At 47.5% G+C, this 16,595-nt stretch overlaps 1 protein-coding gene across 5 annotated transcripts in view; it reads left to right on the forward strand.

Annotated features, from left to right (window-relative positions):
* LOC109880789 (ankyrin repeat domain-containing protein 12-like) overlaps positions 1-16,595 on the forward strand; it is a 58,592-nt gene that overhangs the window by 12,388 nt on the left and 29,609 nt on the right. For all 5 annotated transcript variants that reach the window (XM_031806495.1, XM_031806497.1, XM_031806498.1 and 2 more), the window contains exon 2: positions 15,091-15,227. In XM_031806495.1, coding sequence (XP_031662355.1) covers positions 15,150-15,227 — 78 coding nt within the window. In that variant the 5' untranslated portion in view covers positions 15,091-15,149. The remainder of the gene's footprint in view (positions 1-15,090; positions 15,228-16,595) is intronic.

Below are 16,595 nucleotides of genomic sequence, written 5' to 3' on the forward strand. Positions count from 1 at the left end.
AAGAATCATCTGTTCTACATGATATATTTCTATGAACCTTCAGAAGAATCATCTGTTCTACATGATATATTTCTATGAATCTTCAGAAGAATCATCTGTTCTACATGATATATTTCTATGAACCTTCAGAAGAATCATCTGTTCTACATGATATATTTCTATGAACCTTCAGAAGAATCATCTGTTCTACATGATATATTTCTATGAACCTTCAGAAGAATCATATGTTCTACTTCTATGAACCTTCAGAAGAATCATATGTTCTACATGATATATTTCTATGAACCTTCAGAAGAATCATATGTTCTACATGATATATTTCTATGTGAAACTCTCGGGCCAACTGACTGTTTGTTTCAGACCACGTTCGTGTCATTTGGGCTGGTTTTTATGACTTCATGATGTAGTAGTATAGTCATGCTGTTTGTCTCACTGTGACGACGGAACACACCAAGCAGTCATTTCCTGTGATAGGTACTTGTGGTGTTACTACTAGGCACGCAGGACAAGAATCTCCAGTAACTTTACTCATACTGATTCAAAGACAAACCTACACGTTCCTCTTTTTTTTTCTTTTTACACCATGCATTGTGTCTCCTTAGGGACAGTTGTTTGAAAGTATTACGTAACATCAGTCCCAGCAGTTAAGTTAAGACTACTTTTGACACGCACATTTTGTTTTACTATCCTTGTGGGCATCAAATCAAATGTATTTATAAAGCCCTTCTTACATCAGCTGATGTCTCAAAGTGCTGTACAGAAACCCAGCCTAAAACCTCTAACAGCAAACAATGCAGGTGTAGCAGCACGGTGGCTAGGAAAAACTCCCCTAGAAAGGCAGGAACCTAGGAAGAAACCTAGAGAGGAACCAGGCTGAGGGGTGGCTAGGATAAACTCCCTAGAAAGGCAGGAACCTAGGAAGAAACCTAGAGAGGAACCAGGCTGAGGGGTGGCTAGGATAAACTCCCTAGAAAGGCAGGAACCTAGGAAGAAACTTAGAGAGGAACCAGGCTCTGAGGGGGGGAGGTTACACGGCACCAAACAATTGATTCCTATTCAAAATCTTTCTTCTTCCCCCTAATTATAAACCTAAACTTGTCTTTTTTCTTCTTGTTGGGACTGGAGAAATGTCCTCTCCTTGTCTTTTACTTTCCTTGTGAGGCCTTCAGGTCCAACCACACAGACATATCACTCAGAAAGAGAGAGAATTTATTTGGCTCAATGCAGCAGGGTGTGAATGAGGCTGTGAAACTGAAAGTGTTATGATATGAACAGTCGGTACGATCTGCCCTGCAGTTGGCTTTAGCTCCCCCATCTCACTAACTGTGAGGCTTCAATGTGTGTTCAGAGAGAGACGCGGTGGTAGGGGGGGGAGGCCTACAGATTACACAGCAGCATGTTAGTCAAGCCAACAGCAGAATATGTTAGTCTTGGTTTTGTTTAACACTCTCTCTCATGGCTCTCTCCCTTCATCCTTGTTACTTTTTCTCTCTCTCTCTCTGTTTCTCTCTCTCGCTCTGTCTCTGTCTCAGCAGTATAAATTCAAACTTTATTAGTCACCTGCGCAGAATACAACAGGTGTAGTAGACCTGACAGTGAAATGCTGAATACAACAGGTGTAGTAGACCTGGCAGTGAAATGCTGAATACAAGAGGTGTAGTAGACCTCACAGTGAAATGCTGAATACAACAGGTGTAGTAGACCTGACCGTGAAATGCTGAATACAACAGGTGTAGTAGACCTTACAGTGAAATGCTGAATACAACAGGTGTAGTATTCAGCATTTCACTGTAAGGTCTACTACACCTGTTGTATTCAGCATTTCACTGTAAGGTCTACAACAGGTGTAGTAGACCTTACAGTGAAATGCTTACTGACAAGCCCTTAACCAACAGTGCAGTTCAATAAGAGTTCAAATAATATTTTCAGAAAAAGTAACACATTAATGAGTTGATGTGCAGGGGGGATACTGGTACCGAGTTGATGTGCAGGGGAACAGGTTAGTTGTGGTCATTTGTACATGGAGGTAGGGGGGGGGGGGGTGATAGTAACAGCAGTGTACAAATTAAATGGGGGGGGTTGTCAATGTAATACTCCGGTGGCCATTTTGATTCATTGTTCAGCAGTCTTATGGCTTGGGGGTAGAAGCTGTTAAGGAGCCTTTTGGTCCTCCGGTGCCGCTTGCCATGCAGAGAGAACAGTCTATGACTGGGGTGGCTGGAGTCTCTGGCAACTGCCATACATACTGCCATACACACTGCCATACTATGACAGGGGTGGCTGGAGTCTCTGGCAACTGCCATACATACTGCCATACTATGACTGGGGTGGCTGGAGTCTCTGGCAACTGCCATACATACTGCCATACTATGACAGGGGTGGCTGGAGTCTCTGGCAACTGCCATACTATGACAGGGGTGGCTGGAGTCTCTGGCAACTGCTATACATACTGCCATACTATGACTGGGGTGGCTGGAGTCTCTGGCAATTTTTTGGTCCTTCCTCTGACACAACATTATATAGGTCCCGGATGGCAGGAAGCTTGGCCCCAGTGATGTGCTGGGCCGTACGCACTACCCTCTGGAGCACCTTACGGTCAGATGCCGAGCAGTTCCCATACCAGGCGGTGATGCAACAGGTCAGGATGCTCTCGATGGTGCAGCTGTAGAACCTTTTGAGGATCTGAGGACCCATGACAAATCTTTTCAGTCTCCTGAGGGGGAAAAGGTGTTGTGCCCTCTTAACGACTGATTGGACCATGATAGTTTGTTGGTGATGTGGACACCAAGGAACTTGAAGCTCTCAACCAGCTCCACTACAGCCCCGTCGATTATTAGTGGGGGCCTGTTCGGCCCGCCTTTTCCTGTAGTCCACGATCAGCTCCTTTGTCTTGATCACGTTGAGGGAGAGGTTGTGGTTCTGGCACCACACTGCCAGGTCTCTGACTTCCTCCCTATAGGCTGTCTCATCGTTGTTGGTGATCAGGCCTACAACTGTTGTCGTCAGCAAACTTAATTATGTTGTTGGAGTCGTGCCTGGCCATGCAGTCGTGGGTGAACAGGGAGTACAGGAGGAGACTGAGCACACACCCCTAAGGGGCCCCAGTGTTGAGGATCAGCATGGCAGATGTGTTGTTGCCTACACTTGCCACCTGGGGGTGGCCTGTCAAAGTCCAGGATCCAGTTGCAGAAGGATGTGTTTACTCCCAGTTCCCATAAAATCGCTGAAGTTGGAGACTTATCTCCCTCACCAACTTCAAACATCAGCTATCTGAGCGGCTAACCGATCGCTGCAGCTGTACATAGTCTATTGGTAAATAGCCCACCCTTTTTCACCTACCTCATCCCCATACTGTTTTTATTTATTTACTTTTCTGCTCTTTTGCACTCCAATATCTCTACCTGTACATGACCATCTGATCATTAATCACTCCAGTGTTAATCTGCAAAATTGTAATTATTTGCCTACCTCCTCATGCCTTTTGCACACATTGTATATAGACTCCCCCTTTGGTTTCTACTGTGTTATTGACTTGTTAATTGTTTACTCCATGTGTAACTCTTTGTTGTCTGCTCACACTGCTATGCTTTATCTTGGCCAGGTCGCAGTTGCAAATGAGAACTTGTTCTCAACTAGCCTACCTGGTTAAATAAAGGTGTTCTCAACTAGCCTACCTGGTTAAATAAAGGTGTTCTCAACTAGCCTACCTGGTTAAATAAAGGTGTTCTCAACTAGCCTACCTGGTTAAATAAAGGTGAAATAAAAAAACAAAATAAAAATAAAGCTCATTACTAAAGCTATGGGCTGTAGTCAATGAACAGCATTCTCACTCAGGTGTTCCTTTTGTCCAGGTGGGAAAGAGCACTGTGATGTGCGATTGCGTTGGTCTGTGGATCTGTTGGGGCGGTATGCGTATTGGAGTGGGTGTAGGGTTTCTGGCATGATGGTGTTAATGTGAGCCATGACCAGCCTTTCAAAGCATTTCATTGCTACAGATGTGAGTGCTGCGGGTCGGTAGTCGTTTAGGCAGGTTACCTTAGTGTTCTTGGGCACAGGCACTATGGTGGTCTGTTTGTAACATGTAGGTATTGGACTCGGTCAGAGAGAGGTTGAAAATGTTATTGAACACACTTGCCAGTTGGTCAGCACATGCTTGGAGTACACATCCTGGTAATCTGTCTGGCCCTGTGGCTTTTGTGAATGTTGACCTGTTTTTAAGGTCTTGTTCACATCGGCTACGGAGAACGTCATCATACAGTCGTCCGGAACAGTTGGTGTTCTCATGCATGCTTCAGTGTTGCTTGCCTCGAAGCGAGCATATGAAGCATTTGGCTCGTTTGGTAAGCTCTAGTTTCCCTTTGGTAGTCCGTAATATTTTTTTCAAGCCCTGCCAAATGGGGGCAGGAAGCCTAGTGGTTAATGCGTTGAGCCAGTAACCGAAAGGTTGCTAGATCTAATCCCCGAGCTCACAAGGTAAAAATCTGTCGTTCTGCCCCTAACGAGGCAGTTAACCCACTGTTCCTGGGCCGTCATTGTAAATAAGAATTTGTTCTTAACTGACTTGCCTAGTTAAATAAAGATTAAATAAACATCCGAGCGTCAGAGCCGGTGTCGTAGGATTCAATCTTAGTCCTGTATTCACACTTTGCCTGTTTGATGGTTCATCTGAGGGCATAGCGGTATTTCTTGTAAGCGTCCAGATTAATGCCTTTAATCCATGGCTTCTGGTTGGGAAATGTACATACGGTCACTGTGGGGGATGACATCATTGATGCACTTATTGATGAAGCCAGTGACTGAGGTGGTGTCCTCCTCAATGCCATCGGAACAATCCCGGAACATATTCCAGTCTGTGCTAGCAAAACAGTCCTGTAGTGTAGCATCCGCACCATCTGGCCACTTCCATATTGAGTGAGTCACTGGTACTTCCTGCTTTAATTTTAGCTTGTTAGTTGGAATCGGGAGGATAGAATTATGGTCAGATTTTCTAAATGGAGGGCAGGGGAGAGCTTTGTACGGATCTCTGTGTGTGGAGTAAAGGTGGTCTAGAGTTTTTTTCTTCTGGTTGCACATGTGACATGCTGGTAGAAATGAGGTGAAACGGATTTAAGTTTGCCTGCATTAGCCGTCGGCCACTAGGAGCAACGCTTCTGGATGAGCATTTTCTTGTTTGCTTATGGCCTTTTACAGCTCAATGAGTCTTAGTGCCAACATCAGTTTATGGTGAAAAATAATATAGATGGTGTTGTCGACAGCTTATCATGAGGTACTCTACCTCAGGCGAGCAATACCTCGAGACTTCTTTAATATTAGGCATTGCGCCCCAGCTGTTATTGACAAATAGACACACACCACCGCCCCTCGTCTTACCAGACGTAGCTGCTTTGTCCTGCCGATGCATGGAGAAGCTAGCCAGCTCCTATATTATCCGTGTCGTTGTTCAGCCACATCTCGGTGAAACATAAGATATTACAGTTTTTAATGTCCCATTGGTAGGATAGTCTTAATCGTAGATCGTCCAGTCTGTTTTCCAATGACTGCACGTTGGCTAATAATATGGAGAGAAGTGGTGGCTCACAGAACGGGACCGCTGAATGGTGAAGCGTGTAGCGTGTAAAAATGATCTGTCCTCGGTTGCAACACTCACTACAGAGTTCAAACAGTCTCTGGAAGCAACGTCAGCACAACAAGTACTGTTCTTCAGGAGCTTCATTAAACGGGCCAGATCTACATATGGCATCTGATCCCTGCCTGGCATCGCCCCCCCGGCCCGTCTTATCCCTGCCTGGCATCGCCCCCCCGGCCCGTCTTATCCCTGCCTGGCATTGCCCCCTCGGCCCGTCTGATCCCTGCCAGGCATCACCCCCTCGGCCCGTCTGATCCCTGCCTGGCCTCGGCCCGTCTGATCCCTGCCTGGCATCGCCCCCTCGGCCCGTCTGATCCCTGCCTGGCTGATCCCTGCCTGGCATCGCCCCCTCGGCCTGTCTGATGCCTGCCTGGCATCACCCCCTCGGCCCGTCTGATCCCTGCCTGGCATTGCCCCCTCGGCCCGTCTGATCCCTGCCAGGCATCACCCCCTCGGCCCGTCTGATCCCTGCCTGGCTGATCCCTGCCTGGCATCGCCCCCTCGGCCCATCTGATCCCTGCCTGGCTGATGCCTGCCTGGCATCGCCCCCTCGGCCTGTCTGATGCCTGCCTGGCATCACCCCCTCGGCCCGTCTGATCCCTGCCTGGCATTGCCCCCTCGGCCCGTCTGATCCCTGCCAGGCATCACCCCCTCGGCCCGTCTGATCCCTGCCTGGCATCGCCCCCTCGGCCTGTCTGTTTTGATCCCTGTCTTGATGTCCCAATTTACAACTTGTTCTCTATCCAGTGCACTACTTTAGACCAGAGCCCTATTCCCTATATAGTGCACTACTTTAGACCAGAGCCCTATTCCCTATATAGTGGTACTACTATAGACCAGAGCCCTGTTCCCCTATATAGTGGTACTACTATAGACCAGAGCCCTATTCCCTATATAGTGCACTACTATAGACCAGAGCCCTATTCTCTATATAGTGGTACTACTTTTGACCAGGGCCCTATTCTCTATATAGTGGTACTACTTTTAGACCAGAGCCCTATTCCCTATAAAGTGGTACTACTTTAGACCAGAGCCCTATTCCCTATATAGTGCACTACTATAGACCAGAGCCCTATTCCCTATATAGTGGTACTACTTTAGACCAGAGCCATATTCCCTATATAGTGGTACTACTTTTGACCAGGACCCTATTCTCTATATAGTGGTACTACTTTTGACCAGAGCCCTATTCTCTATATAGTGGTACTACTTTAGACCAGGGCCCTATTCCCTATAAAGTGGTACTACTTTAGACCAGAGCCCTATTCCCTATATAGTGCACTACTTTTGACCAGGGCCCTATTCCCTACATAGTGCACTACTTTTGACCAGGGCCCATAGAGCTCTGTAAAGGGATTAGGGCGCCATTTGGGACGTAGCTTCTCTCTTCCCCGGTGCTGCCTCTACATGTGTGGATTACTGGCCACATGTTAAAGTATAGTGTGTGTGCTTTTCTTTCTCTCCCTCTCTCTCTGTGTGTGTGTGTAGCGGGGAGCTGGGGCTGTGTGTGTGTGTGTGTGTAGCGGGGAGCTGGGGTTGTGTGTGTGTGTGTGTGTGTGTGTAGCGGGGAGCTGGGGCTGTGTGTGTGTGTGTGTGTGTGTAGCGGGGAGCTGGGGCTGTGTGTGTGTGTGTAGCGGGGGGCTGTGTGTGTGTGTGTGTAGCGGGGAGCTGGGGCTGTGTGTGTGTGTAGCGGGGAGCTGGGGCTGTGTGTGTGTGTGTAGCGGGGAGCTGGGGCTGTGTGTGTGTGTGTGTAGCGGGGAGCTGGGGCTGTGTGTGTGTGTGTAGCGGGGAGCTGGGGCTGTGTGTGTGTGTGTAGCGGGGAGCTGGGGCAGTGTGTGTATGTAGTGGGGAGCTGGGACAGTGTGTGTAGCGGGGAGCTGGGGCAGTGTGTGTATGTGTGTAGCGGGGAGCTGGGGCTGTGTGTGTAGCGGGGAGCTGGGGCAGTGTGTGTATGTAGTGGGGAGCTGGGGCAGTGTGTGTAGCGGGGAGCTGGGGCAGTGTGTGTATGTGTGTAGCGGGGAGCTGGGGCTGTGTGTGTATGTGTAGCGGGGAGCTGGGGCAGTGTGTGTATGTGTGTAGCGGGGAGCTGGGGCAGTGTGTGTGTGTGTAGCGGGGAGCTGGGGCAGTGTGTGTATGTAGTGGGGAGCTGGGGCAGTGTGTGTAGCGGGGAGCTGGGGCAGTGTGTGTATGTGTGTAGCGGGGAGCTGGGGCTGTGTGTGTATGTGTAGCGGGGAGCTGGGGCTGTGTGTGTATGTGTGTAGCGGGGAGCTGGGGCAGTGTGTGTATGTGTGTAGCGGGGAGCTGGGGCTGTGTGTGTATGTGTAGCGGGGAGCTGGGGCTGTGTGTGTATGTGTGTAGCGGGGAGCTGGGGCAGTGTGTATGTGTGTAGCGGGGAGCTGGGGCAGTGTGTGTGTGTGTAGCGGGGAGCTGGGGCTGTGTGTGTATGTGTAGCGGGGAGGTGGGGCAGTGTGTGTAGCGGGGAGCTGGGGCAGTGTGTGTAGCGGGGAGCTGGGGCAGTGTGTGTAGCGGGGAGCTGGGGCAGTGTGTGTAGCGGGGAGCTGGGGCAGTGTGTGTAGCGGGGAGCTGGGGCAGTGTGTGTAGCGGGGAGCTGGGGCAGTGTGTGTGTGTGTAGCGGGGAGCTGGGGCAGTGTGTGTATGTGTAGCGGGGAGCTGGGGCAGTGTGTGTATGTGTAGCGGGGAGCTGGGGCAGTGTGTAGCGGGGAGCTGGGGCAGTGTGTAGCGGGGAGCTGGGGCAGTGTGTGTATGTGTAGCGGGGAGCTGGGGCAGTGTGTGTGTGTGTGTAGCGGGGAGCTGGGGCAGTGTGTAGCTGGGGCAGTGTGTAGCTGGGGCAGTGTGTAGCGGGGAGCTGGGGCAGTGTGTGTATGTGTAGCGGGGAGCTGGGGCAGTGTGTGTGTGTGTAGCGGGGAGCTGGGGCAGTGTGTGTGTGTGTGTGTGTGTGTGTGTGTGTGTGTAGCGGGGAGCTGGGGCAGTGTGTGTGTGTGTAGCGGGGAGCTGGGGCAGTGTGTGTGTGTGTAGTGGGGAGCTGGGGCAGTGTGTGTGTGTGTGTGTGTGTAGCGGGGAGCTGGGGCAGTGTGTGTATGTGTAGCGGGGAGCTGGGGCAGTGTGTATGTGTAGCGGGGAGCTGGGGCAGTGTGTGTATGTGTAGCGGGGAGCTGGGGCAGTGTGTGTGTGTGTGTGTAGCGGGGAGCTGGGGCAGTGTGTAGCTGGGGCAGTGTGTAGCTGGGGCAGTGTGTAGCTGGGGCAGTGTGTAGCGGGGAGCTGGGGCAGTGTGTGTATGTGTAGCGGGGAGCTGGGGCAGTGTGTAGCGGGGAGCTGGGGCAGTGTGTGTGTGTGTAGCGGGGAGCTGGGGCAGTGTGTGTGTGTGTGTGTGTGTAGCGGGGAGCTGGGGCAGTGTGTGTGTGTGTGTAGCGGGGAGCTGGGGCAGTGTGTGTGTGTGTAGCGGGGAGCTGGGGCTGTGTGTGTGTGTGTGTGTGTGTGTGTGTGTAGCGGGGAGCTGGGGCAGTGTGTGTATGTGTAGCGGGGAGCTGGGGCAGTGTGTGTATGTGTAGCGGGGAGCTGGGGCAGTGTGTGTGTATGTGTAGCGGGGAGCTGGGGCAGTGTGTGTGTGTGTGTAGCGGGGAGCTGGGGCAGTGTGTGTGTGTGTAGCGGGGAGCTGGGGCAGTGTGTGTGTGTGTAGCGGGGAGCTGGGGCAGTGTGTGTGTGTGTAGCGGGGAGCTGGGGCAGTGTGTGTGTAGCGGGGAGCTGGGGCAGTGTGTGTGTGTGTGTGTGTAGCGGGGAGCTGGGGCAGTGTGTGTATGTGTAGCGGGGAGCTGGGGCAGTGTGTGTATGTGTAGCGGGGAGCTGGGGCAGTGTGTGTATGTGTAGCGGGGAGCTGGGGAAGTGTGTGTGTGTGTGTAGCGGGGAGCTGGGGCAGTGTGTAGCGGGGAGCTGGGGCAGTGTGTAGCGGGGAGCTGGGGCAGTGTGTAGCGGGGAGCTGGGGCAGTGTGTAGCTGGGGCAGTGTGTAGCGGGGAGCTGGGGCAGTGTGTGTATGTGTAGCGGGGAGCTGGGGCAGTGTGTAGCGGGGAGCTGGGGCAGTGTGTGTGTGTGTAGCGGGGAGCTGGGGCAGTGTGTGTGTGTGTGTGTGTGTAGCGGGGAGCTGGGGCAGTGTGTGTGTGTAGCGGGGAGCTGGGGCAGTGTGTAGCGGGGAGCTGGGGCAGTGTGTGTGTGTGTAGCGGGGAGCTGGGGCAGTGTGTGTGTGTAGCGGGGAGCTGGGGCAGTGTGTGTGTGTAGCGGGGAGCTGGGGCAGTGTGTGTGTGTAGCGGGGAGCTGGGGCAGTGTGTGTGTGTGTGTGTGTAGCGGGGAGCTGGGGCAGTGTGTGTGTGTGTGTGTGTAGCGGGGAGCTGGGGCAGTGTGTGTGTGTGTAGCGGGGAGCTGGGGCAGTGTGTGTATGTGTAGCGGGGAGCTGGGGCAGTGTGTGTATGTGTAGCGGGGAGCTGGGGCAGTGTGTGTGTGTGTGTGTGAGGCTGCAGCATTCATTGTTATCCCTCCTCCCTTTCCCACTCCAACCTCCACCTCTTCTCTTCTCCCCCTCCACTCGTCTCGTCTTCTCTCCTCCCTCTTCTCTACCCTCTCAGTAATCAGGCTTTTGCTCTTGCCTCCATCCTACCACTCTACAGGGGTCTGACGGGGAGTGTGTGACATTTTACTCTGACAGCCAGCGCAGGATAAAAGCGCCCGCATGCCCTTCCAGCAGCATACAGACTTTTACCCACGTGGCATTGCTGTTTAGTCTTAATGCAGTGTGTCATTCAGCGTATTAGTGTCACTCTGCTGTGTGGAGGATTAGGACTGAAGATCTTTGGGCCAAACGATCTAAATGTCACATTCTGTTTATCATAATTCTTGTGGATTGGTCCTCCCTTTTCGGGTGATTTGTTTCGACTGTTTAGAAAATGATCTTGCCTGAAACCTGAAGATTTTGGTCCCTAGGTATTGGCTTTACCTCAACTGGGCTAGCAGTTTTTAGCATGCAGGAGCCCCGGGTTCAAATCCTAGATTTTGGTCCCTAGGTATTGGCTTTACCTCAACTGGGCTAGCAGTTTTTAGCATGCAGCATGCAGGAGACCCGGGTTCAAATCCTAGTCTGTCACAAGGACCCATGAGCATCAACATGGGAAGTTCATAGGATTATGTCTCATGAAAAGTCTATTATTTTGAATTTAAGGAATGTATCACAGATTTTAACTGTTTTTCATCCACAAAATTATGAAATAGCAAAGGATTTGATTTCTGTTCTAACATATAGAAATGGGGTCTTTGGAAAAACATCTACCTGAGTGTTAAATCAGTTATCAAATTGCTAATAGAATTTCCAAATAATCTCTACTGGAATTAGTACAGTTGAATTGGCTACAGGGGGAAATCGTAGTGGTCACAAAACACCAGTCTCAACAGTGAAGAGGTTGACTCCGGGATGCCAGCCTTCTAGGCAGAGTTGCAAAGAGAAAGCCATATCTCAGACTGGCCAATAAAAAGAAAAGATTAAGATGGACAACTGGACACAACCACTGGACAGAGGAACTCTGCCTAGAAGGCCATCATCCCGGAGTCGCCTCTTCACTGTTGACGTTGAGACTGGGGTTTTGTGGGTACTATTTAATGAAGCTTCCAGTTGAGGACGTGAGGCATCTAAGTGGCTAGGTGTCAGCTATGCATGTGGTTTGCTAACCTGCTAGCTAAGTGGCTAGGTGTCAGCTATGCATGTGGTTTGCTAACCTGCTAGCTAAGTGGCTAGGTGTCAGCTATGCATGTGGTTTGCTAACCTGCTGGCTAAGTGGCAGCTATGCATGTGGTTTGCTAACGTGTTAAGCAGTCACCTAGCTTCATCTGGCTAGTGAGGCTCGACCTGACCGGTGTTGCGAAGCTAGCCACAATAGTGGAATTTGGGGTTTGCCTTCAAAATAAAAGTACCTATTTGAAAATGATAATCACCTCCCCAGTCAGCCTATTGTGTGTATTGACAATCATAATGCACTGTATAGCTTTACCTAAGGATTGGGGATCAATGAAATGGGGTAACAGTCTACTCAATACCCAATATATTTTTTTCCCAATGTCCTCCCAGAGTTTTCAGACTCCAAAACATCCACGCAGTATTGTTTTTCCTCAGGAATAGTGTTCAGTACACGTAGATTGACAATAAATGTGGCTCAATTCAGTTGTTTCAGAGTCCCGCAATAAGAGCTACGACACTAATGTTCTCTGGGTGTCACTGAGTAGACTGATACCCCACGTCACTGATCATCAAAGATTTAGTTGTTTCCCTAACCCGCAGAATACTGATCATGATCACTGATCATCAAAGATTTGTCAAATTAACTAATTATTGTCTTGTTGATTTTATAACATTCCAACGTTGTTTAGCATGATCTATTCAATTATGGCATAATTCTACTGTTTGTATGCATTTGCGTCTCTGTCAACGACATACTTTTATTTTGAAGGCTAACCGCTAGTCCAATATTGTGGCTCATCTTTGTGGCTAGCTTCACATAGATGGTCCGACCACCATTAATCAAATAAGAACTGCGTTATAAATTAGGGTTATTTTAGATGATGACACCTAGCTATAGCTAATTATAGCTACTGAAGCTACTGATTGTAAATGTTCTATGTTTTTGGGGATGAACATTGTTTTACATCCATGAGCTAGCTAGCTTTTTATTATGACCAGTACTGTAGGTGCACCAGACAAATTTACTAGCATTATAGCAGACGAATCATTGTGACATATGAAATACAAGTGATAGTGTAATCATTGTGACATATGAAATACAAGTGATAGTGTAATCATTGTGTAATAACTACGTCAAATTAACGAACGTGTTAAATTATTATGTGACGTGCAGTCATATTCAGGTCCTGATTGGTCAACAAGCTTATTTGACACGCAAAGACCCAATCCTGGTTGGGGAATGAAACTGAACAAATGCACAATGAAACAGCACAGCAAGTAAGTGAAAGAAACAGGTTTTGATGTTTTACTGGTAATGGGGACATACGTAAATACCAACAAAATACCTTTTTGGTCAGCGTGGTGTGTGTGTAACCTTTAATTAACAAGTCAGTTAAGAACAAAGTCTTATTTACGATGACGGCCAAACCCGGACGACGCTGGGCCAATTGTGCGCCGCCCTATGGGACTCCCAGTCACGCCCGGATGTAATACACCCTGGATTGGAACCAGGGACTGTAGTGACGCCTCTTGCACCGAGATGCAGTGCCTTAGACCGCCGTGTGTGTTAAATCTGTAACTGTAGTAGAATGCTTAAAAGGACGCTGAAATATTTAATATTATTTATCGGCATCAGTTATTTTGGAAAATTATTGAATATCGGCCAAACAATTGTTAGTGATACTGGTTCTTGTATAATCTTTCATTTTCTTCCATATATTGTTGAGGTGAAAACTAGGATCCCTCATTGATGTCACTTAAATCCACTTCAATCAGTGTAGATGAAGGGGAGGATACATGTTAAATAAGGATTTTTAAGCTTTGAGACCATTTTAGACATGGCTTGTGTATGTGTGTCGTTCAGAGAGTGAATGGGCAAGACAACAGATTTAAGTGCCTTTGAACGGGCTATGGTAGTAGGTGCCAGGAGCACCGTTTTGAGGGTGTCAACAACTAAAACGCTGCTGAGTTTTCCTACCCAACAGTTTCCCGTGTGTATCAAGAATGGTCCACCACCCAAAAAGACATCCAGCCAAATTAACACAACTGTGGGAAGCATTGGAGTCAACATGGGCCAGCGCTTGACACCTTGAAATGTCCATGCCCTTACTATGAGGTTTAAGTGCCTTTTTGAACAGGGATATGGTAAGTAGGTGCCAGAGGTTTGTGTCAAGAACTGCGACACTGCTGTGTTTTCAGTTTCCTGTATGTATCAAGAATGGTCCACCACCCAAAAGGACATCCAGCCAACTTGACTCAACTGTGGGACGCATTGGAGTCAACATGGGACCAGCATCCCTGTGGAACGCTTTCAACACCTTGTGGAGTCAACATGGGACCAGCATCCCTGTGGAACGCTTTCAATATTAGGGAAGTGTTAATGTTTTGTCGCAAGAAAAAGTCTTGGGTGTACGAATTGATAATCTGGAAGCTTCAGTTTTATTATATAAATTCTGAGTATACTTTTTACAATTTTTATAATGTCTTCGGTGGGGTATTATTATGGAGAATAAATATAACTTTGGGAGCCATGGTTTATTCTTCCTGTAAGATTCATGGGAAGCTTGTTCCATTTGATCTGCTTTCATATTGTTGAAATGGAATAGTTATCTTTTATTTGTCTCTTAATAACCATCCTAACTATTGGTTTTGTGGTCCACATTAAAAGATTCCTTTAGATTATAAATTATTTTATTTTTTATTTTTTTTCCCCCATGTACATTTTTATAGATGAGATTTTCGCATATTCTTGGGTGTTCCACGAAAAAAATGTGCATCTGAAAATCATAACTGGCACGCGGGTAGAAATGGTAAGAATGGAGAAGGTTTCCGATCCCCTGGTGAAGCCGGTTAGAATCTGTGAAGGCGAGCAGCAGTGGTCAGGAAGAGGTTTATCTCTTCTGGTTAGGCTATATTGATCTCTTGCTCCCTCTTGTGTCATTTGTGTGTCAGAATTATTTAATCACAGTGTGCTTAAAGCATCAGAGAAGCACAGTAGTGTATGTATGTATGTATGTATGTATGTATGTGTGTGTGTGTGTGTGTGTGTGTAGTTGATTTTATTAACACAGAGGGTATCTAGGGAGTTTTTCCTAGCCACTGTGCTTCTCCACCTGCATTGCTTGCTGTTTGGGGTTTTAGGCTGGGTTTCTGTACAGCACTTTGAGATATCAGCTGATGTACGAAGGGCTATATAAATAAATTTGATTTGATATATAGGGGGAAAAAACTATCAATTCGTCAAAAGAACCGACTGCTCTCGGGTGACCAAGATTTTTTTGTTCTCGGGGACAGCCCTAGTCTACCTCCATTTCCTGGTGCTCATCCACATCCACTCGGTACTGGTACCCTGTGTGTATATAGCAAGGTTATTGTTCTTCTGTGTTATTTTTCTCTTTGCGTTGTTGGGAAGGGACCGTTAGTAAGCTATTCACTAGTCTAGACATGTTTACGATATGACAAACTTGAATTCATATATTTTTCAATCATTTTGAATAGTAAAGTAATGTCTTTCTACACAATATCACAACTGATTTTTGCCGATCTGGGAGGTGAAGTTGAATTGAATCATTTAGATGTGTATTTTGGATCAGAATGTACCAGAGGCCCGCCACAACTAGAGCTTGTTCCAGAATCTCCTTGGCTGGCTACTTTTTCTATTTGGCTCGCTACTCTGTACGTACGGAAAACACTGTGGCATTATTGACATCTTTACCGTTGTTGTTGTAGGTCCATGATGAGTGTGCTGGGCCGTAGCTAGTCACGCGGTGGGAGGGAGGACGCCCAGGATGGCGTCCGCACCACCAGCACAATGCACCATGGCCAAACCTGGGACAGACCGAGATGGAGCCATGGTTGGGAAGAAGGTATGCTATACAGTTCCTTTTAGAACTATTCACACCACTCGACTTTTCCCACATTTTGTTGTGTTACAGCCTGAATTTAAAATGAATTCAATTGAAAGAGAGAATTCACTGGCCTACACACAATAACCCCATAATGTCAACGTGGAATTACATTTTTACAAATGAATTAAAAATTAAAAGCTGAAATGTCTTGAGTCTATTAGTATTCAACCCCATTGTTATGGCAAGCCTAAATAAGTTCAGGAGTAAAAATGTTCTTAACAATAATAATGTTTAACATTATGTTTGAATGACTACCTAATGTCTGTACTCCACACATACAATTATCTGTAAAGTCCCTCAGTCGAACAGTGAATTTCAAACACTGAATCAACCACAAAGACCAGGGAGGTTTTCCAATGTCTCGCAAAGTGCACAGATTGGTGGATGGGTAAAACAATTAAAAAGCAGATATTTGAATATCCCTTTGAGCATGGTGAAGTTATTAATTACACCTTGGATGGTGGATCAATACACCCAGACACTACAAAGGCATCCTTCCTAACTCAGTTGCTGGAGAGGAAGGAAACACTGCTCATTTCACCATGAGGCCAAAGGTGACTTTAAAACAGTTAGAGTTTAATGGCTGTGTTAGGAGAAAATTGAGGATGGAATTACTAACCTAATTGACAGTGTTAAAACTTATTTGGGATACGGTGGGACGGTAGCGTCCCACCTGGCCACCATTCGGTGAGATGGCAGAGCGCCAAATTCAAATTAAATATAAATATTTCATGAAATCACAAGTGTAATACATCAAAATAAATCTTAAATTCTTGTTAATCCAGCCGCTGTGTCAGATTTCAAAAAGGCTTTACGGCGAAAGCAAACCATGTGATTATCTGAGGACAGCACACAAATGCATAACAAATCATTTTCAACCAGGGAGTTGAGACACAAAAGTCAGAAATAGCAATATAATAAATGTCTTACCTTTGAAGATCTTCTGTTGGCACTCAAAGGTCTCAGTTACATTACAAATGGTCCTTTTGTTCGATAAAGTCCTAATTTATATCCATAACTCAGTTTAGCTGGTGCGCTTCAGTCAATAATCCACTGGTTTCCATCGGTCAAAATGCATGCAAAATGAATCCCAAACGTTACCAATAAACTTATCCAAACAAGTCAATCAACGTTTATAATCAATCCTTAGGTACCCCAAAACGCAAGTAAACGATCAAATTTAAGACTGAGAATCGTTATTGTCTTTACCAGAGAGAGCGCGTTCTTATCTTGGCGCGTTTATCTTGGCCATGCACATGGAAACACTACAGCCAAAATGAGAGCCCTTAGAAAAACTACTTCTTCTCCCTCATTTTTCCAAAACCA

Source organism: Oncorhynchus kisutch, linkage group LG27 (genome assembly GCF_002021735.2).
Source record: "Oncorhynchus kisutch isolate 150728-3 linkage group LG27, Okis_V2, whole genome shotgun sequence".
Classification (NCBI taxonomy): Eukaryota; Metazoa; Chordata; class Actinopteri; order Salmoniformes; family Salmonidae; genus Oncorhynchus; species Oncorhynchus kisutch.